The sequence below is a fragment of the Drosophila grimshawi genome, unplaced genomic scaffold (assembly GCF_018153295.1).
Source record: "Drosophila grimshawi isolate 15287-2541.00 unplaced genomic scaffold, ASM1815329v1 contig_311, whole genome shotgun sequence".
In the NCBI taxonomy this organism is placed as follows: Eukaryota; Metazoa; Arthropoda; class Insecta; order Diptera; family Drosophilidae; genus Drosophila; species Drosophila grimshawi.
Genome location: NW_025063098.1, coordinates 6,269,939 through 6,294,497, shown reverse-complemented (window position 1 = coordinate 6,294,497; position 24,559 = coordinate 6,269,939). Strand labels below are relative to the sequence as shown.

The 24,559-nt window shown below is 37.7% G+C and overlaps 1 protein-coding gene across 2 annotated transcripts in view; it reads left to right on the top strand.

Moving 5' to 3' along the window:
* Positions 1–16,584, top strand: part of LOC6563932 — a 36,516-nt gene extending 19,932 nt beyond the window's left edge. For both annotated transcript variants that reach the window (XM_043214846.1, XM_032737369.2), the window contains exons 3-7: positions 8,402–8,555; positions 10,173–10,381; positions 15,566–15,699; positions 16,049–16,325; positions 16,408–16,584. In XM_043214846.1, coding sequence (XP_043070781.1) covers positions 8,402–8,555; positions 10,173–10,381; positions 15,566–15,699; positions 16,049–16,325; positions 16,408–16,472 — 839 coding nt within the window. In that variant the 3' untranslated portion in view covers positions 16,473–16,584. The remainder of the gene's footprint in view (positions 1–8,401; positions 8,556–10,172; positions 10,382–15,565; positions 15,700–16,048; positions 16,326–16,407) is intronic.
* The last annotated feature ends 7,975 nt before the right edge of the window (positions 16,585–24,559 follow it).

Here is a 24,559-nt window from a genome sequence, read left to right as displayed (position 1 = left end):
CTGCAATCTGCAGCTCGACAACCCAAAGCTGCCCATACTTATTAAGCGTGCTAAAGTCCTATTCCAAGCCGAATGTCTGTTGTCCAGATGAGTGCGTGCCTTGTGCTCTGTGCTTCGTACTCCGTGCTCCGTGCTCCGAGCTCCGAGCTCCATTGTGCTGGCTGCTTCTCTGTACGCAACGCATTTCGGGTGGCGGGGAGCAGCCAGCATTGATTCTATTGGCATTGTTGTGATAAGGTCAAAAGTTTAATATAAATGTTGGGGCTGGCAACTTCTCGATATGGCAAACACTGATAAAGTCCAACTTTGAAATACTATGTGGCAGTGCAGATTGTCAGGAGGAAGCTTACTTAAGTCACATATAAACCTTACATGACATTTGCTAGTGCATTAATGATTGACTTTAGTTAACAATTTTATCAGCTTTTATTACGTTTTCATGGAATTTTTGATGAGCAAATGAAGATTATTATTCAGAATCAAAGAAAGGAATGGTAATTTTTAAGCAAACTTAAAAATGAAAGACCAACAGAACTTATGCTATTGTTGTTAAAAGCTCGTACGCAATGAAACCACTAATTTAATGTACTTTAAAGACTTAATTTTACTTCACTCGCTCTTGCTCTCTCTCTCTCAATATCTATCTGTCTCTGTCTCTGTCTCTATCTCTATTTTTATCAATCTTGCTTTCTCTCTTGCTCATAAACAATGCTAGAGCACAGTTCGCAGGCCAGCAGCAAGGAAGCAGGAGCATAAATACCATGCTCCCATTCTCCACTTACAGTCGACATAAAAAGCAATGCCTGGCTAGCTGCCGAGCAGGGCAAAGTTTTGTGCGTAACATGAAAAACTTCGATAAATTCACAGTTGAAACAATTACCATGAATTTTATCAAAAATGATACGCGCTGCTCGTATCCGACCATGCAGCAACAATATTTTTTAATGCACTTTGGGGGAAACTGAAACGCGTGGCCAGAGATGCTGCGGCAAAGGCAAAACAAGGCAAAAAAAAAAAAAAATGAAAAGAAAAGGAAGGAAAACCGACAGTGGCAGTGAAGCTGTGAGAACTAAGCAGATAAGGATCGAATTGGTCGGGCGCAGGAATAGGGGAGCACGAAGGAAATACCAATAACATTCCGTCTGCTGACAGATAGACCAGGAACGGGACCAAGACAAGGACCTAAACCGGGAACGGGACCGGGACCGGGCCAAGGAGCTGGCAGCGTCAAGGCTGTCGCTACTGTTAAAATGTAAGCGAAAAATTGCTTGAGAAAACTTTCTCAACTTTTCAGCTAATATTTGACTTTTGCAAAATAAGGAGACGATGTGGAAAAAACAACGCTGCAACATGGCATCGAACCAAAATACATATATACTTATATATATATTCAATTTTATTTTATTTTTCTTGCCGTTTTTTGTAGATTTTTTTTTTCTTTTTGCATAAGCATTATGCGTGACATTTGCGTTGATGTGGAAAAAAATATGAAAATACTCTTACATATACCATGCGTGCTTTAAAAGCATAAGGATGTGTTCGAAAAATGTGGCGAAAGCATGTCAGAATGTCGACCTCTAAAAACGTATATTACTCATGCGATGGCATAAAAAAATAAGTAAATATGACAGCGGGCAACAGTTTGCCAAAGTTAAGCTTATTGATTTTGCAGACTGCAGCAAATTGCAGCCAACTTTAGCGTAAACTAAGCCATTGACATAGCTGATGCTGCTGCAATTGATTGTGGCTTGAATTGAAAATTTAAATTAATATTTGCCGAGCCCCACGGTCAAAATGTACAATTTTAATGGCCGTCAATTGCATTCGACGAAAACTTTTTCTTCAAACTCGTTTAAACTTAATATTTTGGTATTACTCTTTCTTGCTGGCGCGTAAGTGTCCTGTGACTTTTTTTTGTACAATTTTTTTCTTCGACTTTCCCCCCTCCGTCATCAGCCAAAATCAAATAGATATTGAGTAGCTTTTCAGTTTGCCTCAGCGTTAAATGAGAAAAGTTACCCAAGTGCTTGTTGCACTTTTCGACCGGTGTTTCTAGCACTTTTCCACCCGCAAGCAACACTATCACTTGGTCTCCCTCCCCCTCCTTATTTCCCCCCCTCTCTCTGTCTCTCTCTCTTTCGCAGGTAAACTACACTCAGGAAGGTTTTTTTTTTGTTGTTTGGATATGCCATTAATGATCTTTTGGTTAGCTGTTTAGCTTTGGTTCGCCAAGCGTTTAGTCTCGCATTTAAAGCGAATGAGTTGCAGTCTATTTTTAGTTGCATCCTTAAAAGTTATCCTGTTTCCATATTTTGCTTTAATAAAGTTTTACTTAAAGAAGTTTGCTTTAGTTTTAATGGATTGTGAAAGGTATTTTTTCCGTTAGTTGAGATAAAGAGTCATTTTTTAAAGTGTATAATTCCATTGATTAATTAGCCAAAGATAGATTGTCAGGTAAACTCAAGTATGATTTTTTTAAAAAGTATAATTCATTGGTTACCTTCGTTGGTAACCTAACTTATACAATCACTCTCAGTTCCTCAATCTCCATCTCTGCTTCTTTATTTTTTCACAGCCTTTTCGCATTTCCCTTCCATTGTTAATTGTAGCTTTTCTTGCTTTTAAAGCATAAACACACAGTTTTGTTGTCCCACAGAGCTAATAGCTTCAGCAAGTGACTTACTTTGAAAGGAGGCTTTTTTTTTGTATAGGCCACAGCGGCCGTGCAAACTCCACTTTACTAATTTTTAGTTTGGAACTTTTCCTGTTGAAATCCACAATAAATATACACGAGTGTCTACAGAGACTGTAGAAATAACAACAAGAACTACAAAAACAACTATAAAAACGTGTCCCGAACGAGACGTGGGAAATCTAACAAAGGACACGCCAATGCCAACGCCAAAAAGCAGTAGAAATTTACAAATAAAAGAATAGAAAAGGAGCAACCGGGCAAAAATTAACAGCAAACAAAAAAGGCTAACGAAGCTGGGCAATACCCCGCTCTATGCCACCCGGTCGGGCATATTGTATTGAGAGTTCGTTTTAATTAAAAGAAAAAAGAAAAGCGAGCGCCACAGAAACTGAAGTGGTAAAAGGTTACTGGGCGTTGCCTATTCACCAAAAATTCGCCACGACTTTTTGCAGTTGCAAAAATACATACACATATATATATATATATATATATATATATATGTATATATATATATATATATATATATATGATTAAAAAAGTTGAAAACGCTTCAACAATAGGAACAATTACTAAATTGTCAAAAACAAAAAGCACGCGATACGCAGACAGCAAAACGGAAACAAAAAACAATATATATATACAAATATGTATATCTATATATATAAATGTATATATATATAAACAATGCATTGCTGCATATTTGCGTTGAGGCAACGGCATGTACAAATATTGCGTATACGCCATGTAATAAATAAAACAAGCGGCGAACGAGCCAATGCAGAGAAAACAGCCTCAGCTGCTGCTGCTGGTACTGCTGCCATTGCCTGAGTCTTTTGCTGGCTTGGCACTGCCAAACAGTTTCCAACTGAATGACTTTATATCTACGACTCGAGCTACATTTGCCACAGATGCCTTGGATATCGAGCATCCGCATCGTTGCCCTTTGCTGTTGGCCCCGCTAATACCCAAGCCAGCACCACCAGCAGCGTCAGGAGCATTCAGCTAGCTGCTCGTTTGTGCCAGTTTGCTCGTTTACAGGCTTTTACCTGAAACTATTACCCACTTGCCGACTCAGTTGGTTTGTCAGTCAGTCAGTCAGTCGCCCATTTGCAAAGTCTGCTTGCCTGTATTATATAGCTAGATACTGGATCCTGGATGAGGATGCGGATGCGGATGCAGGGTCCTTATGCAATCAACATTCGACTCGTTACAACTTTTCGTTGCAAATCTTTTTGTTGCCCATCTGCAGCTAGTTGCTTATCTGATTACATATTTATCTACAATTTATACATAATTTTTGCATCAGTTCATTTCAGAGAGCAAAATACTTTAAGCTCTTTCTGCTTTGCTATTAAAGTGCAGCCAGGGATGCAGCAACTGTGTCTACGGAAACTGTGGCACAAAACAATCCATCAGGCCACGCATCTTTCCCCTCGCAATCCCTGTGGCATAAAACTGTCAAAAACTTGTGATGAGTGCGCAAATCTCACACGCAACATATCCACAGCTAACTTTTGTATTGGTTTCTTGGTTCCTTAAAGTTATACTTTAACTCTGCGGTGAAAAAACTACCAAACATTCAGTAAGAGCAAGAAAAACAATGATGAATTTGCCCACAAAGCTACTGAAAATGTTTCAGAAAATATGTGGCCCGAAACAAAAGTAAAGTGAATACTGACACACAAGGTACACATTTGTGTGTTTATATTTGTATGTATATGTTTGCATGATGAAATGTGCGTCATTTTTCATACAATAACATGCACGACTTAAGTTGGGCGTTAGTGAAGCATCGAAGGAATATGGGGATATGAATAAAGCACAAACTATTCGCAAGATTTTTAGATGCCCTCAGTTTCTTTAAGCTTACACATTGTATGTAGATTAAAAAAAAATATATGAAAAAAAAGTAATAATAATAAATATATTTAAAGTTACTGGAATACAATCTACATATTTTAAATAATCACATATCTAATTAAAACAATAACCAACAGAAATAAAAGGACGCGCAAGCCTGAACACTAAACAAAGTAATAATGTAATATTTGAAATAAGAATTACACATTAACATACAAAAACAAATTTAATTTTTGTATTTTTAATTAAATGATAATCTAATAAAATACACGTCCACAGGCCCAATATACAATGGTTGCCATAGATAAGAGTATCAACAGGTACGCAAACATCCATTCGTAGACATAGGAACTAGCAACTTTAACTATAATCTCAGAACACACAACCTTTGAGGAAATGAACATAACACACCCCCCTTCCTTCTGAACAGAAAGCAAGCCGATGGGCGGGACATGAAGTGAACCACATGTCAATGTCAAAGGCGATGACAAAGACAAATTCACTTCTCAGGCGGCACATGTGGGGATACAGTTTTGAAACTGATACCTAGTCCCGAGTTATACGATAAAAGTGTATATAGAATACGCTTGAACCACTTGACGTACAAATTTAAATACAAAAATGTTTCGTCGGGCTGTTTTCTTTAATCGAAAATTCCAAACATGATGCTTCTGCTGCCGCTTTTTCTGAATTTAATGCACCGCTTGACGAAGACACGCATATATATACACACACACACACACACACGCCCACACACACACATACACACGCATGGAGCTCAAATGGCGCCAAATTCCGTCCGGCAATCAACTAAATTCAAAGCAAATTGTCCGCACTGTGAATTTGGGCCATGATTGTAACTGTAGACAGCGGTTGGATGAGGGCGAGGGATTGACGGCTGGGTTAGGGGGAGTCGGCAAGGGCAAACAAGCAAACGCCTCATTATTTTGCGCTTGAGAAATTTCTGTCTCGTCACTAATTCATCATTGTTTCGGCACATTAAATGCTTGAACGTCAACGCATTCATTATCTTATGGCCAACAACAACAACTGGGCATTTGGCCAACTCATCGCCGGCTCGCTCACATGGTCAGCTATCTATCTGTCAGTTGGTCGTGGCCAGGGCAACTCTCATGCCTGAGTGATATTAACTGACCGACAATCCGTCAGCGTGAGCGTTGCCATAAGAAAGCCAAAAACAAACGCACGACTTGGCCAAAGCATTGGGCTTAAGCCAGATTTGGGCTTGAGCATGTTACATATTTGCGGCTGTTGGCTGTTGGCTGTTTGCCCACGTCATTTGGTCGAGAAATCCTTTTTAATTTCTTTGCATATATATATATGTATATATATATATATATATGTGAGTGTGTGTGTGTGTCTGCCTATCTGTGTGTGCTTAGCATGTTAATTGCTTTCTAAGCTAATCGAATTTTTTGCTCGTCATTATGAGTAATGTGTGTCGAGAACGCTGGCATAAAGCAATTTGTCGACTAACTTTCTGTATGGCAAATTACTTTAAGCTTGCAAGGATTTTAGCTATTTATGAAAGCATAAATATTAAAGCCATGTTAATGTTGTGTCAGCCCAACAGTAAACCAAAAAAAAATATATACACAAAAACCAAATACTTATTTGCCCATGTCATTTGTACTTAATTTTACATGCAAACAAAACCAAATTGTAAACAAATAAATGCAAGAAAAAAAAGGGTATTTAATGCTTAAATGTTCATACACGTGTCCTCATTATAATATTTATCATAAGCACTTCAATTTACATATTTGATTACTTACCGTATTGATTGTCAATGTTTTTTGCACAGCTAACATCAGAATTCTGAAATCACAAAATATTGTATTGTATTAATTTTACTAAGTTAAACTATATATAAAAAAAAAATGTAATTGAAACATCCTCTTATTTATATACTCATCCAATTAAAGTGCGATTACAATTGTATTTAATAGACTTAAAATGAATAGTTAAATATTTTCGTGGAAAAACTATTTATTTCTGATCACCGCAGTCAATTTATTTGCACTTACAAATCGAATAGATGACATGTAGAAACTGTATTTGCATTAAAGATCATAGCTAATTTCCAGCAGGTTATCGGCTTTCAATTACTATTGTAAGCAATTACCCAAAGTTGATGAGCGAATTATCATGAATTCGAATTAATTAATGTTATGAAAGATACGCTTCCGGAATAAGTTCCACTACGGTGCTAATTTATGGAGCACATAAGTTCATTTTTGTTTGTCTGTTGTTCGTTGTAATTAGTCTTCGTTCAAGCCGTTGGACAGGACCATTAAATCCGGTCCTGCCACGGAACTCGGACACATAAACAAATGAAAAACTGTTGCTTCCGCTCGCTGCACAGGAGACAAACGCACGGAATGCAAGAGAGGAAGAGAGAGAGAGGGAGAGAGAAGGACAGATAGTGAGATATGCAATATGAGGAACTGCGATAGAGTTGGCTAATTATTTTGTCGGTTTGCAAAAGTTCATAGTTCAGATATAAAACATGCAACAATAACAACACCAACAATAATAATTACAATACGACAAGCACACAGTCAGCACTCTCAGCTTCTTCATTCGCCCTTGACCCCTCCCATTTCAGTAATTTTTATTATCAACCCAAGTAAAATAAACTTAATTAAGACCCACGTTCACTGCGGCGACTGTCCTTTGATTCATGACCTGCATTTGCGAAGCTGGCTGAAATGCAATAAAAAAATGTGCGAAAAAGGGAGCATTTTGTAAATGAAAAACCTTGTTAATAAAGTTGACCCTTAAGCAGGGTCAAAGCCATGAACGGATCCGCAGATTTCAGAGTATACATTTACAAAATGAAATGAATTAATAACAGTGGGTCTGATTGATAAATTACTCCGCTTTAATAGCTGGAGAATGTAATAATGTAAATATGTTCTTAGCAATAATGTTGTAAATCGGTGCTAATTATTTGAATTAGTTGTAGATATCTTTAAATATGACAAAGATACATCGCAGCCAAATCAATTGCTAAAATAGTAGGGTTTTTTTATAATCTAAATACATTCGATTAATATAATGCGGTATGAATTCATTTTCAATCATAAATTTTACATTGAAGCAGAAAACATTTTGACGAAAAACAATCAATATTTTAAATTACCATTTTAATCACCCACGCCACTATATTTTCACATAAGAATTGCATTGAAAAATATACAGTAAAATGTTGAATTAAATATAGTCAAAAATAATTTAGTTTAGTGTATAAAATGCTCTGTAGAATCGTATATATTTTCTTCCCAATCAAAATCTCTTAGTACAAGATTATTTACTTTATTATTAATAAGTGTTTATTGAATAATTTTGAGGGCATTCTCCACTTTATCTTTGCGCTATTTAAAATGTCTTAAAAAGACCAAGTCACACATATCCTGATTTTTAAATTTACAACTTTTTTATTGCAAAAAAAGGCTTAAAGCTGATCAAGTATCTAAGCTTTTAATAAAAGAATAGTGTGAAAAGTGCTGTGAATAGTCGTGGAATGCAAACAATGGGTCTTCCCATGGTAAAATCTCTTAATACACGATTGTTCAATTACAAATTAAAAACTAACCGAAACAATCAAGCCTTGTAAAAAATGATTGAAGCCAGTAAAACAGGTCGAGACATACATCTCATGCATTTTGAAGTAACATAATTGTTTCAATAAAGGGCTTGAAGATGATGATATATCTGAGCTTTTAATGTCATTAATATGCATTTAAGAATTGTGAAGATAACGGGCGACTATCAACAGCCAATTGACAAATAACCGCAATAACTGTGCGCATTTCATTGCAGCCATTCAGCCCATTGGGGCCCTGCATTTATCGAGCCTCTCCGTCCCGCGCATTATCGATGTCACACAAAAGGCCAAACTGTTCTGCGGCTATGAGATGGGCAATCGGACACTCAACTCAGTCAAATGGTACAAGGATGGAATGGAGTTTTTCAGGTATGTATGAAAGTTTCCCGTTAGCATCGGCATTGGCGTGGCTGTAAAACAAATAAAAGCAGCCATAAAAATATTTTCGGCTCTGGCTCGAAATAATAAAATAGTCGGCGAATGTGCCGGCGCATTCATGTAGATTTTATGGTGCAAATTGAAAACGTCATGAAATTGTAACACTGTCCGCAACAAAGTAATGCCAGCTAAGAGAGTGGAGGTGAAGTAATGGAGAGAGGAGGAGCTGGCTGTATACGCGTTCGTCCTGAAAGTGCCGCGACTAATTTAAATGCTTAATTGAAATGGATTTTTATGGACGCCAGAAATGTCGCTCAGGTGGCGCTGCCATTTCGACAGTACAGCACAGTACAGCACAGGACAGCACAATACAACACCCGCAATCCCATCGCCGTCATTCATGGCCCATATACAGGTCATGTTCAAATACGTGAAAAGCGCACTTTTTATTTAACTGGCTTAATTGTCGGGCAAAGGTCGGGCTTAATGGTGCGCAAAATTTTTGCCTTGTTTCGTACACGACAAATATTCAATATTTTTTTTTTTACAGTTTTACCATTGAATTTAAAGCCTTCTTAAGCCAATTGGTTATGTAACATATGTGGGCCAATGGCAGCACAATCAAATCTAAGCCAACCACTGCCGATTTTTATTGCCATTGTCATTAACTGGCATTTGTTTTTGACACTTAGTACCGAAAAGAAAAGTTATGCTTCTGGTGCATCGGTCTAATTGGTTAACTTGCTGGATTGCTACATTATAAGATGACTTAGCAATTCTTGCAATAAGTGTTAACTTAACATTTTAAATACCATCACATTTATTTTATTTTATGCTTTTTTATTTGTCATTTTGAATTTTTATAATTTTGTTGTAACTTTAATTTTAATTTAAAATTTTTAATTTCGTTTTTAAAACTGTTAAGCTATTTGTAATATATAAATTAATTTAAAAAATCGCATATTTTCAGAAATGTACGAAATACTGAATTTCTTCAACAAATAATGATAGGAAGAATCTGTCATTATTTGTCATTAAAAACATTAAAATTGTGATTATTGATAAAAAATATGCGCACAAATGACTCAACTGCAAAATATTATTATTATTATTTAAATCGAGAATATCTAAAACTTTCCAGTTCTTTCATTTTAAAAATTTATTCACAGATTGTTGTTTTCGCCGCAGTTATTGTATGCAATTTGAATTTTATTGTATTTTTTTTCTTTTTGTGATTCTTATTTCGAAATTGGAGCTATTGAAAAGCGCTAAGCCTGAAGCACAACGCCAGCCATTGAAAACGGCATAATATCCGCCTTATTCATAACAAAAAAAAATGTAGAAATGGAATAAAAAAGATACAGAACAAATCGTGAGGTGCGGCAACAAATCGATGGATTTGTTTTTGGACACCATTTGCGAAACGTTAGGGCAAATGCAGGAAAATCGCGAAACCTTTTTGCATGCGCTCATAAATATTTCATGGATTCGGTTTTTGCGCAGCACTCGAACTTCAAGCCGCTCTCTTTCTCTCTCTCTCTCACACACTCTTCTAACTATATTTATATATATATATATATATGTTTGTGTGTGTGTATATATTTGCAGATATTCGCCGCTAACGCCGCCGACAACAAATTGGTTTCCCGTCAAAGGTGTCACCATTGCCGAAGGCTCGTCGCATTGCAATCAATTCATCTGCAACGTGGAGCTGGAGAAGCTGAATGTGCACTCATCGGGCCAATACCGCTGCGAGGTGTCCGGCGATGCGCCCGAGTTCAAGCTGATCGATAAAGCAGCCAATATGACCGTTGGCGGTAAGTAGACGTCCCCAAATAACCCACAGGGCTTCCACTCCACTCGCTTGTAATGCTTGCTGTTTACTTGCATGATTTATTTGTGTGTGTGTGTGTGTTCCATACACACACAGCGGAGAGACAACAAATTATGTGCAATTTTGCAAACACTTAATAAAATTATAAATGGTCTTTGCACGGTTCGCCGCCAGCGGCTGGAGAAAGGGGGAGGGGGTTAGATAGCTCAGATCCTCTTCATTTATCATGTGGCAGACAGTAGTCGCGGTCGTCGAGTAGGCGCCTACACAGTTCAAAAGGATGCCGCTTAAGCGCAGCAAAATTGTGACACGCTTCAGCCATTTGTATGAGTAATGATTGTTAATAAATCCTGACCGACGATGCCTTCACCAGCCTCGCGAACCCACGTACAAGCCGCACACCACCTGCCTACACTCATAAAAAAAAAGACCTCAAAAAAAGATGGAAATCATACAAAATAAAAGACATATCAAAAACCGGAAATCTGACTAATTTCTAGACAGCATTTCTATGCTATATATTTCAGAAACAAAAAATAATAAATATATTTCTAAAAAGTAGAAAGGCAAGCTTCTTTGTTCAATAAGTTTTTCCCTAGCTACAGATCAAATAATTTTTATTTCTTATATACTCTGATATATTTGGAATTCCCTCGCGAGTGATTCACTGTGTTCGTCAAGTCAGCTGTGGAGTTCGAAACCACAGAAACCATATAGATTTTTGATTTGTTAACATCATTTCTACGCAATAAATTTCTTAAAATAATCATAAATATATTTCCAAAAAGTAGAAAAGCAAAGAAGTATTGTTTTTAGACAACTATGAGCTGACCTGACCCAACCAACCTTATCAATCTTACAAGCAATGAGCACAGCAACTTATACTTTTATAAATACATTATTCATATCTGAATATGATTATGATATAGAATTTAAAAAAGGTTTTTCTTAGTGTAGCTAGCGTACAAATTCAACTCAATTGTAAGCTGCGTACGAATCAATTTATAATCCAGCCCGCAAAAGCAGGCAGAGTTGTTGTCACGTGCACGCGGACGCTAGACAACAGGGATAACTCAAACGACAACAACAATAACAACAACAAGACAAACAACAACAGCGACAACAAGGACAACAACAATGGGTTACTCGTTTTTAGGGTTCTGGGGACGTGTAGTTATGGGTTTGTTAACGTCAACGCCACAGGGCCAATGATGGCCGCCATTTTGAACTCTCGCGCTCGCTTTGATTGGCAACGTACATGAAAACGCTGCCGCCGTTGTGGTTGTGTGCCAAAAGCAGCGGTGCTGATTGTGGCCAGGAGTGGCTGTGGCTCCGACTACGGCTACGACTCCGGCTTTGAAATTCAAATCAATTGATGCTGGGCCCAATGTCATTTGACGCAAATGAAAATGGCCTGCTTATGTCTTTTGTTGCACGCGGCGTATACGCGAGATGCGGCTCAAAATGATTTATTTGTCGCAATTTTCCTGCTCAGCGATTTGTTTGGTACTTCAGCAGCGTTACGTAGGATGATTTGGGGTGAGGCGGATTTGGAATGGGTATATGAGAGGGGGTTCAGTTTTATTTATTGTCGCTACTTTAAGAGTATTGATTTGCATAATGCGCACTTAAGCATTTGTTTACGCGTAACAATCAAATTTGAATTCGCATTTTCGTATTTGAATTTCGCCTTTAATTGGATGTTTTGGATGTTTGGGTATTTGCTTGGGCAGCCCCGCCTTCCATCGACTCCACTGCTTGTCGCCACTCTGTTGTCTGCGCTATTTGCATGTCAATTTGAATTTTATCTATTGTACTTAGGTATGCTAGTAAGCTGCTTTTAACTTGTTCAACATGCAAATAAAAACGACTAGATTAGATTCAAACGGCATTTTGACTTTATCAAAGCTCATAACTTGGGATTGTTTTCACCTGAGAGCGACATTTTGCTTTGATAAAGGACGCTGCTTATAATTATGAAATAAAGTGTGTCAAGTGTGTATATCTACATCTCAGAAGCTGTATTATATTGCAAAAACATTCATAATTCAGTTTTCAAATAAAATGTTTCCATAGTATATTATATATACGAATATATATTTGTTGTTATTAAGCCTAGCAAAGTCTATAAGGCTCTAAAATATCTTACTTTGTGCTGAGTTCATAATTATCAATTTCCAATAGACGATACTAACATTATGCAAGAGTCACAAAAATTTCCAAAAAGTGACCTTTCTAAAGCTGATATTAAAATACATATAAGTGTAAAAATAAAGCTAGAGAGAATATTTACAAATGTCAATAAATGAAGACATCCAACTTGATCACTCTTACAATCTGTGATTCCTTTGAACTTAAACTCTTAGAAATACAATATGCACATCTGAAAATATTTACAATATTCAATTTACTTTCAAATTGGACATATATCATACACACTCTTTAATACATAAAGAATTTTTCAAGAACCAACAAGAAAGTCATCGTCTGACTGCCACATAACAAAAATAACTAAATTTGAAACATTTTACGACTCATTTTTCACATATGCCACCTTCACTTGGCCACTTTAATTTTACACATATAACATGTATAAAAATATTTTGTTTTTTGTTTTTTTTTTTTGCTTGTGTTTGTGTGTGTATTGCCATAAAATGGACAATCCAAGCCATATATAAAATGAGGAGCAAACATTACCGCATATAAGAGCCAAGCAAGCCAACGTTGGCATCAAACTTCATCAACGAGCTGCTGACAAAGTTTAAGGACCGTTATCAAAACCCCTCTCCACCGACTGACCGACCACCTCTACCGCCCTAAAGTGTTGCATAAGAGAATATGTACCATGTCCGGTGCAGCACGTAGCTTCAATTTAATGCCCTGCCCTGTTCTCTAGTGTGGTGTAGTCTTGTGTCATATTCTGTAGTGCAGTGTAGAGTGGAAGAGTGTTGTGTTGTATAGTGTAGTGTAGTGTAGTGCAGTGGCTTGTAGCCAGTGTTTTGTTTCAATGGCGAAGAAGCTGTTGACAGACCAACAATCAACTTGGGAATTTCGACACCGAAGTGCCATCGCCAACCTGAAAAACTTTGACAAATCAGCAGCAAAAGTGGTTATAACAGTCGAGTGGGGCGCGGGGCGAAGGATGAGGGTATAGTTAACAGGTACGATGTCCTTGCTTTTCTAACGGCAATCACCTTGCTGCTCTTTGATGATGCGCTATTCGTTGGGGTGGTTGGTGTTAAAACTTTGCAGTGCAAATATTTTTCCGCTTAGTTGCGTGCCATGTGTTGCCGCACTGATTTACTTTCCAAAGTTTTGGCTCCGGATGTGATCTGTGTCCACAAAAGAGAGGCCGCTCTATGCACACACAGCAACACACCTAATTACTTTAGGGATTTGCCATACTACAAATACATATATATTTAAAGGTCAAGCCGCGCTCTTTATTCATACACAACCACATACTTTTGACTTTTTAATATGGGGTCATCAGTTTTGCAGAGTTTTCGCATCGGACTCTGGACTTGCACCCCAAAAGTGATTTCTACACCTGTTTTCAAAGCTCTTCCTGCTTTTCTTTCAGTATAAGTGTTGTTGCTGGCTGGTTTCTTCGTTTAGCATTCAGAACAATTTCCCCAACCGCCTTTGGTGTCGTTTGTTTCCTTTCTTTATTTTGGTTTTGTTGATGTTTTTGATTTTTTTTTTTCTCTTTTTTTTTGTTTATTTTGAGTTGCTTCAGTTTGTATTTTGTGTTTTACTGGTTTGGTACTTTGGTATTTTTGGTTTATTTATCCGAGTTGATTGCTTTGTTTTCGTACAATTTTCGTATCGCCGCATGCGGCGTGTTGTTGCCAAATTCAGTCACAGCTCTGTTTACCACAGGCCCCACTGGTGGTGAGCCGGGTACAACGGTACAACGGTACAACGGTACATCCTGTACTCCTGTTCACCTGTTCACCTGTTCACTTGTACTCCTGCCAACCTGTAACGTTCGGCTAGTCTAAAAGCAGCACAACATGCCCGCAATCATCAACTCATAGCTGGCAAAACACTCTTCAGTAAGTTCTTACTTCGAAAACAGGTCAGAGAAACTTTCCACCAAAGTGGTTTGTATTAAGTCAATTAAAAAGTTTATAGTACTGCTGACTGCCTGACATTTGATGGCGCTCCCTGTGCCCACTCCTATTCCCACCACAGCCACGCCTCCGGCTCCTTAGCATATTTTACAGCAACAAAAGCATTCAGCATTCAACATTTGACTGTAACTCAAACTTGGTTGATTTTTGTTCCAAGTTGTTGTTGTCGTTGTTGTTGTTGTTTATGTTGTGCCCAGTGTTTTGTGGTCGTGCTCAAGGCTGCCAGTTGTTGTTTCTGGTTGCTGTGGATTGTGACGGATACTTTGTGTTGGCCCACTCTCTGTGTATGTGTGTGTGTGTGTCGACGCAATAAAGCAAATTATTCTTGCGTTCTTCAAAAAAGTTTGTGCTGGGCAATTATTTGTAAAGATTAATTAACACTTTAAACAAATATTTAGACTGTTGGCGAGTTGATAATTACCTTGGCGGCTCGGTGTTCGGCCAACAATAGGTAAACGAGACTTTTTCAACCAGCAGCTAACGGAGTTTTACAGTTTCAGTTGCAGTATTCGTATTGGGTTGCACATTGCAGCCAAAATTACATTTAATTAAAATAAAATAAAACAAAATAATATAGTATTGACTTACTTTATAGATATAAGAGCTTTTGAAGAACTTAAACTAAACTCTTTTGTGATAGTGCTAAAATAAACTTTTGAAATATTATTTTATATTATATTATTCCATGAATCTGAAAATTAGATTAAAATACCCACTCAAATAATAATAAAAAAACAATTCATATTTCAATAATTTTGTAGTTTATTTTTAAATTATCCATAAAGACATAATTAAATATTACATAATTATGTTCATCAATAAAACATTCGCAATACATAATATGAAAGCTTAATTAAAATAGCAAAATAATAAAATAAAAATAAATATGTAGCTATAAAGTATAAACCTTAAGACCTTATATTCCATCTACCAACTGACATGTTTAAACGACGACTAATCGATATTAAGTGCAGCTGTCCACTGTTTATGTGTTAGTAACTGACAAAAAAGACTTCATTTCACATTTGCAGTACTGCCAAAATTCGATCCATTCATCACTGGAATTCGACATGCATATAAATATCGCGATACGCTGCTTGCCAACTGCAGTTCAGAATGGTCGAGTCCTGCGGCGAGGCTGACGTGGTACGTCAACAATAAAACGGTAAGTACATTTGGCCACATTACGCATACGTACCGTTGCACATTAGATAGCTGCGGTCAGGCTCTGCGCCACATGATTTCATATTTGTGGCTGCTTTGCATATCCTTGGCCATTTCATGCCACCCGTAAAGCCGCCGCACGCATAAATGCAAATCGAAAATTGCATGCGGCATGTGGTGTCCAATAAATGTTCGTCTATGTATGCGGCAGCATTTCACACTAAATGCTGGTCGATCGTTTTAATGCTCTGCGGCACATTCTCACCTCTCGTTTCCATTTCCATTTTCGTTATCGATTTCGTTGTCGTTTTCGTTTTTGTTTTTGGGGCAACGATGATTTCTTTGTGCAGGCACCGCTGACCAGCCTTCAACCGCAAATCAATGAAATCACACGCAACATCGAAGGATTTCCGCTATATGCCAGCAATCTGCAGCTGCGCCTCCACATCGATGACCAGCGATTCATTAGCAAAAGCGAGGTGCTCGAGCTACGTTGCAGCTCTGATATCATGGGCCTGACGCACTTGCGGCGCACAAGCTGGATGCGTACCACAATACTGGCGCTCAAGGATAGCGGCTACAATCAGCGACTGACCGAGAATGGCAACTGTGCCAGCGCCCGAGCAGGTTAGTAAAAGAACACCCTCCCCTCCATTGATTGGCATCTATTGAACGTCTCTTTAATTTCTCGTCCAATTTCTTTTTGCAGCCACATTGGGCTTCTGGCTGGTGTGCATCACAATCTTCCTGCGCTGGCACTGCACTCTGAGTTAGTAGCTGTCCCTGTTGGTGGCCTTCATTTTAGCCTAATTTCTAAGCCAAAACGATGAGCTGTTTTAGTTTTCAGCACCCGAACTTCGCCACGAATCAAAAGTTAACAAGCTAACAGTTGAATTTGTATATACATATTTAAATATATATATTTATATATATATATATATAATAATATTCGTATATCAAAGTATTTGCGTAGTTCAAAAATCGAATTAGCTTACGCAATTCCTTTTGATGTAATGCCAAAAATGTGTACGAGCACAAAAAAACAAATTGATGGATATAACTATTAATCGTAAAATAAAATATGACAAATTTAATTTGAAGAATATGCAACATGCATCAGTCGCAAATTACACATACATATGCAAATCACCTACATGTAAATCTAACAAATATAAATGCACATACGTACATATAAATGTATTTGCACACACACACACACACACTCATACAGATACACAGAGATAAATGACACTCAATCAATGTCAACTAAAAGTAAACATAATTATTAAATGTGAAATGTTAATGTATTTGTATTAAATATAATGTATGAGAAATAAAAATAAATTTCAAAGCAATGCTACTTTTTTTTATCATTTTGTATTATTATTTCATTGCCTGCCTACGATGGAAAATCAATTATCAAATGTATATTTGGGATTTATTTGAAAGGTTTATTTATTTATTAATAGTTCCTCTAGGGAAAAAAATAAGCAAAAGAAGCAGAAGAAACATAAAATAAAAAGTACTTTATATATATGGTTGCATTAAATATGTATTTATGATATTATGATATTCAAAAATTATAAATTATGGTATGATGTGATTCACTAATATATAATAAAGTTTTTTAAATTTATTAAAAAGCAAAACACCAATAATAATTTCAATCAATTATATAAATTAACAAAATTATGGACTTAAATATGCAGCTTATGCTATTTTATTATCTGCTAAGCTTATGCTATTTTACTGTCTGTTAAGTGGCAGCACACGCACAAAATAAAAGTCTCTACCCTCGTCTGAAGCAAACCAGGGAGGGACCGAGGGACCGTAAGAAGCCTATGCCATAGATTTCCTTTGTGGACTAAACTAATTCGTTTACCATGCTTATGGTGAATTGATAAAAGAGCCCAACAAAAACGAGAACAAAAAAATCGATCTAAAATCGTTAGTAAATAAAATCCAGACACTTTACAGGTAAGGCGCAACCACTTCGTTCAGCCTTGGACGGCCCCACTTCCGAAATAAATATTCAACACATTATGACAAATCCGGCTAAAATATGCAAGGGCCAATGGCCGCAGGTAGAAATGGCGGAAAAATAAAAGCCAACACCAATGGATCTGCCAGCAGAGAGTTGGCCCGAAAATTATGCATGAAATGGCTTTGGGCCAACGCAAAAAATAATATAAATATATAATAAAAAAAAAGCAGAGGCGAAAAGCAAACAAAGATAAATTCCACAGACTGTGCTAGGGTCCAGCCGCTGTCAATGTGCCGCTGGGCCATTAAGTGACGGAAGTAAATAAGCTTGACAAATTTCCACTCATCATTTTTGCATTAATTCAAGCTTCTTTAACGCATCCACAAAAAAAGAAATGTCCTTTGATTAATCAAAAAATTTGCCACAGCAGCCCACGGGGGCAGCGGAGTGAAAAAGGGAGCGCAAGACAAACACAACAAATTACCCAAAGAGGCGCCGTCGGCATTCCGTGTGGCATTTGTGGCACAGGCGCCAACAAGCACACACACACACACAGCCCAACAATAGCAACAACAACACATGAGACACGGCAGCTCCACCCATACACACCCCCCAAACTCCCACACACCCAAACCCCAAACTCCGATTGTTCGCTGCGGCTTGCGGCAGCTTTGGAGACATAAAATCCAACGCTTTCAAAAACATTCAAAACTGAAAAAAAAAAAATGCAAAGAAGAAAAGATTTCCCAGATTTTAGCACGCGATTTGTCAAGCTGACATTTCCGACGTCACAACGTCGCAACGTCGCAACGACGCCGGCGTTGCCCGAGAATTGGAATCATGTTTTTGTTGCCACAAACGAACTTCAACTTCAAACAGCCGGCGAGCGACAGGACCCGAGTTGATTTAGTAAGTCACGTGGCCGCATAACTGTAAATTGCCAGGTCCTGTGTCGGTTGCCAGTCCTCGTTCTGGTCCCCATCCTGTCTAGGGTGGTGTTGGTGTTCTGGCAATGCCAGAGCGTGTGAAATAAACTGTCGCTGCGTGCGTCCGACTATGTTTTTGTTACCTCTCTAATACCCTTGTGGAGAGCATTTCGGAGTGATGTGTCACACACCGACCCGATAAGGTCTGTATTTTCGTTCAACATCATTTGCATCTTGGCTGTAAGTTGATCTTGATGTATATAGAAATATATGTACATTTTTTTTGTAGGCCAGATTCGATCCGAAGAATCCCAAAATAATTAAGATAAGTTCCTGTCTAGTGAGGATCGGATAAACCGGAATTGCAATCGGAATCGAACCTAGCTAAATAAGTGAAGATGTACGAATCAAAGTGTTATTAAACTAATTTTTTGATACATAACTTCAATTTTTTAGTCGACTTTTCTAATCTGCAAGGGAATGTAATCTTCGGCTAGCCTAAGAAATCGGTTCTTTCTTCTTCCGCACAGTCATTTTTGTTGGCCCAAAAACGTTTTTGGACCCAATTTTAGCCTGCGGCCAAGTGGGCGAGCAGCCCACAACTGAAAGCGAGACAGACATTTGGCCCCGATAAAAGATAAGCCCAGCGAACGAGAAGAGCTCTGAGTCTTATGTGTAGGAATACATATGCAGGCAGTGTGAAAGAGGAATGGCTCTTATACTTTTAAAAACACACATAAGTATGGTTTTGTAATTTAGGCAAAGAAAATGTTTCAAATTAAATGAAAACATGCAACGCCACTTGGACCGGTGTCGACATGTAGTTTTTGGCAAATGAAATAAAAGCAAAACGACATTACCTGATACCACAGTCAGGTGCTTTCTAAAGATTAATTCCCAACCAAAGCCAGCGGCGCGAAAACTTAAAGCCACTTCAATAAATTTGTAATTTCGTAGTTATATATTAATTTACATGTTGTAAAACACAATCTAGGCCAACCCACACAATACTGCTGTAGATATGTTAAATTTCAAATATTATATAATTTAAATTTAGTGCACTGCACTTATAATATGCAACAATGGAAATCATTGAATAGAGATAAAAAAAAAACGTTATATTCTGCTTTCCACATTTGATCAACATATTTACCTAATTTATTGCCATTAAAATAATTACTCTTCATTAAATGTACTCATTGTTATCAATACTCACAGTAAGTCAAATTATGAAGTAGATATTTTTGTAATTATATTTTCGCAAAAAAAAACAAAAACTATTGTAAAATTTAACAAGTTTTTTTCAAAAGGCTCTCTAATTTTATTTGCACAATTGACACGCATACTTCTCTGCTTGCAATATATGCAAGGCATATATTTTGATACAGAGATGGTCAACACGAATTGTTTTTAAATTGAATATTTGGCCTAACGGTCGCCGTGTCATTCTGTCAACATGAACTCCAAGCCAACATGAAATTCATTCAAATAACCCAAGTAAAATCCACTTAAAAATACAACACATACAACGGTTAGTGAGTCATGCAACTCCACAAATAAAGTGCGATATAAAAACTCTTGTTTTTACTAGTACCATGGCATATCTGTTGTCCTACGGTGATTTTTGCAATTTATTCAAACACATGTGTATTATTTTAAGCAGTGATTGAAAATGATATGCTCCTTCACAGTTTTTCGTCGGAATCGTAATAGCAGCTTAGATCGCTGATCTAATAACAACACAAAAATACGTTTGCTATAGCAATAACCCAAGCTTTTGCTCTGCTCCCGTATTTTTTTTTTTTTTGTAATGCAACAACTACAGAGAGCACAATGAACTCTTGCAAATGTTATTGCTCTTACAATTGATGGAGCATTCATTTCAGTTTTCTGCTATTGACGCTCTTCTTGCTCCATTGAAATTCATAGCAGTAGCATTAATTCGACGCTTCGGAGTAATAAACTCAAATATGCTGGTCGAATTCATATACAAAAATAACTCAATAAATGGGAACAATTATATACATAGCAGCATCTCTGTGTTTGGCAGCTTAGTTTTTTTTTTTTTTGCATTAACATTCTTTATTTAATTGATAAATATATGACAGTATTTCTGAGAAAATGTATCCTTTAGAAATAGAATTCTATTTTTAAAATGGTAAGCATATGAATTCTGGATAATTTGAATTTCTATAAATATATCTTTGATAAGAATAACAATCATTTAAATATAAGATAGATAATGTTTATTAAATTTGCAGATTCTGATTAGAATATGCCTGATTTATTTTTAGATCTAAATGGCCGGCAAGTACAAAAGCAGCGCCTGTCAGAGCGCTTTATGCAAATGAGTCAAGTCACGACAGTTGAGGGGCGTCGCATTGATTTTCCATTTGAGCCATGGCTGTCAGTCAAAGTGTCGCGTGCCAGATAGGCATCACAAACAGTCCTGCCGGACTCCCACTCTGCTCCGGGCCGTACATGACATGCGTTCAGCGCGATGATGGCAATTTAAACAAGCGCAACATTTCCGTTATTTGTTGCGATACCCTGCATCCAGCAAATATATACAAAAAAATAAGGAAAAGAGGAGCAATATTATAAAGTACTTTATGATACTCATAGGTACTTGATGTAAACTCAATGCAGAGCTGGATAATGAAGTATGATAAAACCACTATGCACAAGTTCCAGCTTCACACACATTTGGATGACTCTTTTAGCTTTTTTCTGATCGTTAAAAAGTAATTACCGAATGCATTTTTAAAGTAACATTTTTAATTTTTTTTACACTTGTATTTTGAATATTTACAATTATTATTTGTGTTTAATATAAATAATATATTTTTATATTCTTTAATTTAAGGTACAAAGACTGTTATATAAGTTTATATTTATTATAAAGTATACCATTATAAAATATAAAAAATAATATGAAATAAATGTCTCACATTATAGATTTGCTCCATATACTATTCGAATTTGTTTATTCAACTAACAAAAATGTTGAATGCATCTTTCATTCAAAGTAGTAGATATCTTCTAGTCCACTCTACGAGGCCTATGCACTTTAACAGCTGCGATTTGGCACCGATCTGCCATTGATGCTGGTGGCATTTGTGTCAGGCGGCTCAATGGCTAATTGGTCGGTGATTTAGGCACTTTCCCAAGCGCTTTGTTGTAATTAAAAACGACGTCGTCAAGGAAGCGCGCATTCAAAGCCAACTGGGACCAGTTCCAAGTCAAATGAATTTCAACTGCTGCAACTGGAGGCTATGCTATCAATCTCCCCTCTCTTTCTCGCATTCTTCACCTCTCTCGCTCTGTCACTCTGTATGTGTCTTTCGTGTATTTTGGCATATCTGTGACATTGGCATTCGCATTGACATATTATTGCTATCGGCCCTCTGCCTTGTGACTGTCAAAATGCCACGTCACCATGCCACGACGTTAGTCGTGGGGCCATAGGCCATCAGGCGTTTACTTTTGTCCCATACAGCTATCTCTTTCTTCCTCGCATCCCATCTTTCTCTCTCTCTCTCTCTCTCTCTCTCGTATTCTCTATCAGTTTTAACGAGAGTTTGTGGTCATAAAGCCTTTGGCTTTATCCTCGGCACTAAATGAACTTATAATTAAACGATTTTCCCATTTAATCCGATATGCTTATCGACCAATGAGAACGGCAACGAGTCAAAAGCTGAATTCCTTTTGGCCAAATGTTGTGCTGTCATTTGCACTGTTGCTGCCTGCTTTTTTTGGCTTTTGCTTTTGCTACAGTTGAGATTGCTGTTCTGATAGTGAGTGACAATTTGAAGCAACATGCAGAATATCTGCATTGATTTTGGTAATTAACTTCGCAGCTTGCAATTACAATTTTACTTAAGTTGAAAGTGCTTTAAATCTTAAATTGGCTGACTTAAAACGGTAACGATAATGCAGGTAACAATCGCTGATGCTAGCAGAATTCTGAATGATAGCAGAACCAAGCTAAGACTAGTTGGCATCAAGAATATATCCCAAATGAGAGATACGAATACATAGTGTCAAAATTTCAACTATTTTGACTATATCATTGGTTTTAGATCGATCGTTTTCAGATTGATATGTTAATTGGAGTCAATGCTTCAAAAGAAACAGTATGATCAGAAGTGGCAATAAAAATGTCAGCTTTATGTTCAGTCTGTGTTCTATGAATACAATAGGGTTCGATAGTGTTATCAATAGTTTTGCAGCACAACACAAATGAACTGTTAAACTATAAAAAAATATCGTAAATTTCACTTAAAGCTAATCAGATCATTCGATTTCGTTTGGGGGGTTGTTGTACACACTCACCCTTATGCCAGCCCCTACTAAATCACTAACCAATTATATTTTAACATAGCCACAAAAAAAATATATATATATATCTGCGACAACTACCAAACCCATGAATTCTACACAATATCCCACATGGGCCCTATTTAACAATATGTCATAAGCCCGCCAAGATGCTTAACTTGGCTCCTTTCGTTTCTGTTATTTTTATGACAGCCCACTCCCAATCCAAGGACTGCCGCAAAAAGAAAGAAAAAAAATTGAATGAGGATATAAATGGCCCAAGAAACGGGCGTGCAAAATTTTAGGCTTGGGCAAACTGAAAGAACTGAAGGATGTCGACGTGTAGTTATAAAAATGTTGTATCTTAAAGCGACTGTCAGTTTTTCAGGTTGTCTGAATGCTGCGCTGGATTCCCTTCTGTCGTCCTATCGTCCTGTCGCTCTGTCGCCCTGTCGCCTGATGAAAACGAAGTTGACAATGCGAATGAGTTTCTTATAACAACAGAGAAGCGCCAACAACAACAACAATAACAACAACAACGTGGCGGAAGTGAAAACAAAATGAAGCGACAGCAAAAAGTGGAAACGTGCCGCTAGCCTAGGCTTCGTTTGTATATCGAGGAGGGGCAGGGCGGCACCAGTGGAAAGGGGCAAAGGTTAAGCACTCGGGTTTTATATACCATCAGGCAAAGGCTGGGCACAAAAAAAAAACCTTTTTCGAAATGTTGCAAACGCAAACACAACATTTATGCGAATATGTGGGATAAGTTTTTTCGTGAAATCGGCGGATAAGGGCGGAGTAACTGTCTGCGTCCCCCTTCAGCCCACACCCCAACCCCCACTAACCGTCAGAGACTGCTGTCTGCGCTGCGTTTGTTAACGTTTAATAAATCAAAATTACTTTTCATTTCTATGACAGTCATAATGGGGCGTTACTTGACATTTTGCTTTTCATTTTTGGCCCGCTTCCTGTTGGTCCCTTTGGCGTGTGGAGCAAGCATGTGGCAAGCACCGCTTCCTGTTCTCTCTGTTCATTTACACAGTTCGCAGTTAGCGAACAGTTTGCAGCTTGTTGCCAGATGAAATCTCAAAGAAGCGCACAAATGTTGAACCACATGCTCATGCTTAAAGCTTATCCTTATCGCACACTATGGGACAACCACACACACATACTCACACATTGTTGATTTTTATATTGGGTGCTAAATTCAATGCGCTCACGCCCCCCACAACGCAACAATGCCAACAGTAACAGCAGCAGCAGCAGTAACCACAACAAAAAGCAGTATAAAAAAAAAAGTCATTTAATTTCGTTCATTTCACTACATGCCGCAAAGGGGGCGGGGCGTTGGCAATGTCCTTGCACAGGATAACACCAATTTCGCTTATGACAGTTATTACAAATGCTTCTTGTCTGCCTGGCGCTCAACAAAATGAGCAGTCGTAGCACAAGAAGGGGCTGCAGGGGCACCAGGCGTTGGAACAGGAGTTGCTTGCCACTTTGCGCTTATCCCTCAAATGAAAAGTTATTGAAGGGACTTTTGAGCTCCCTCAACGCTATGCCGCAATTCTTATAGACGCCTTGAGAATCGATTGTCGCTGTCGATATCGCTGTGGCTAAAGCATCGACAA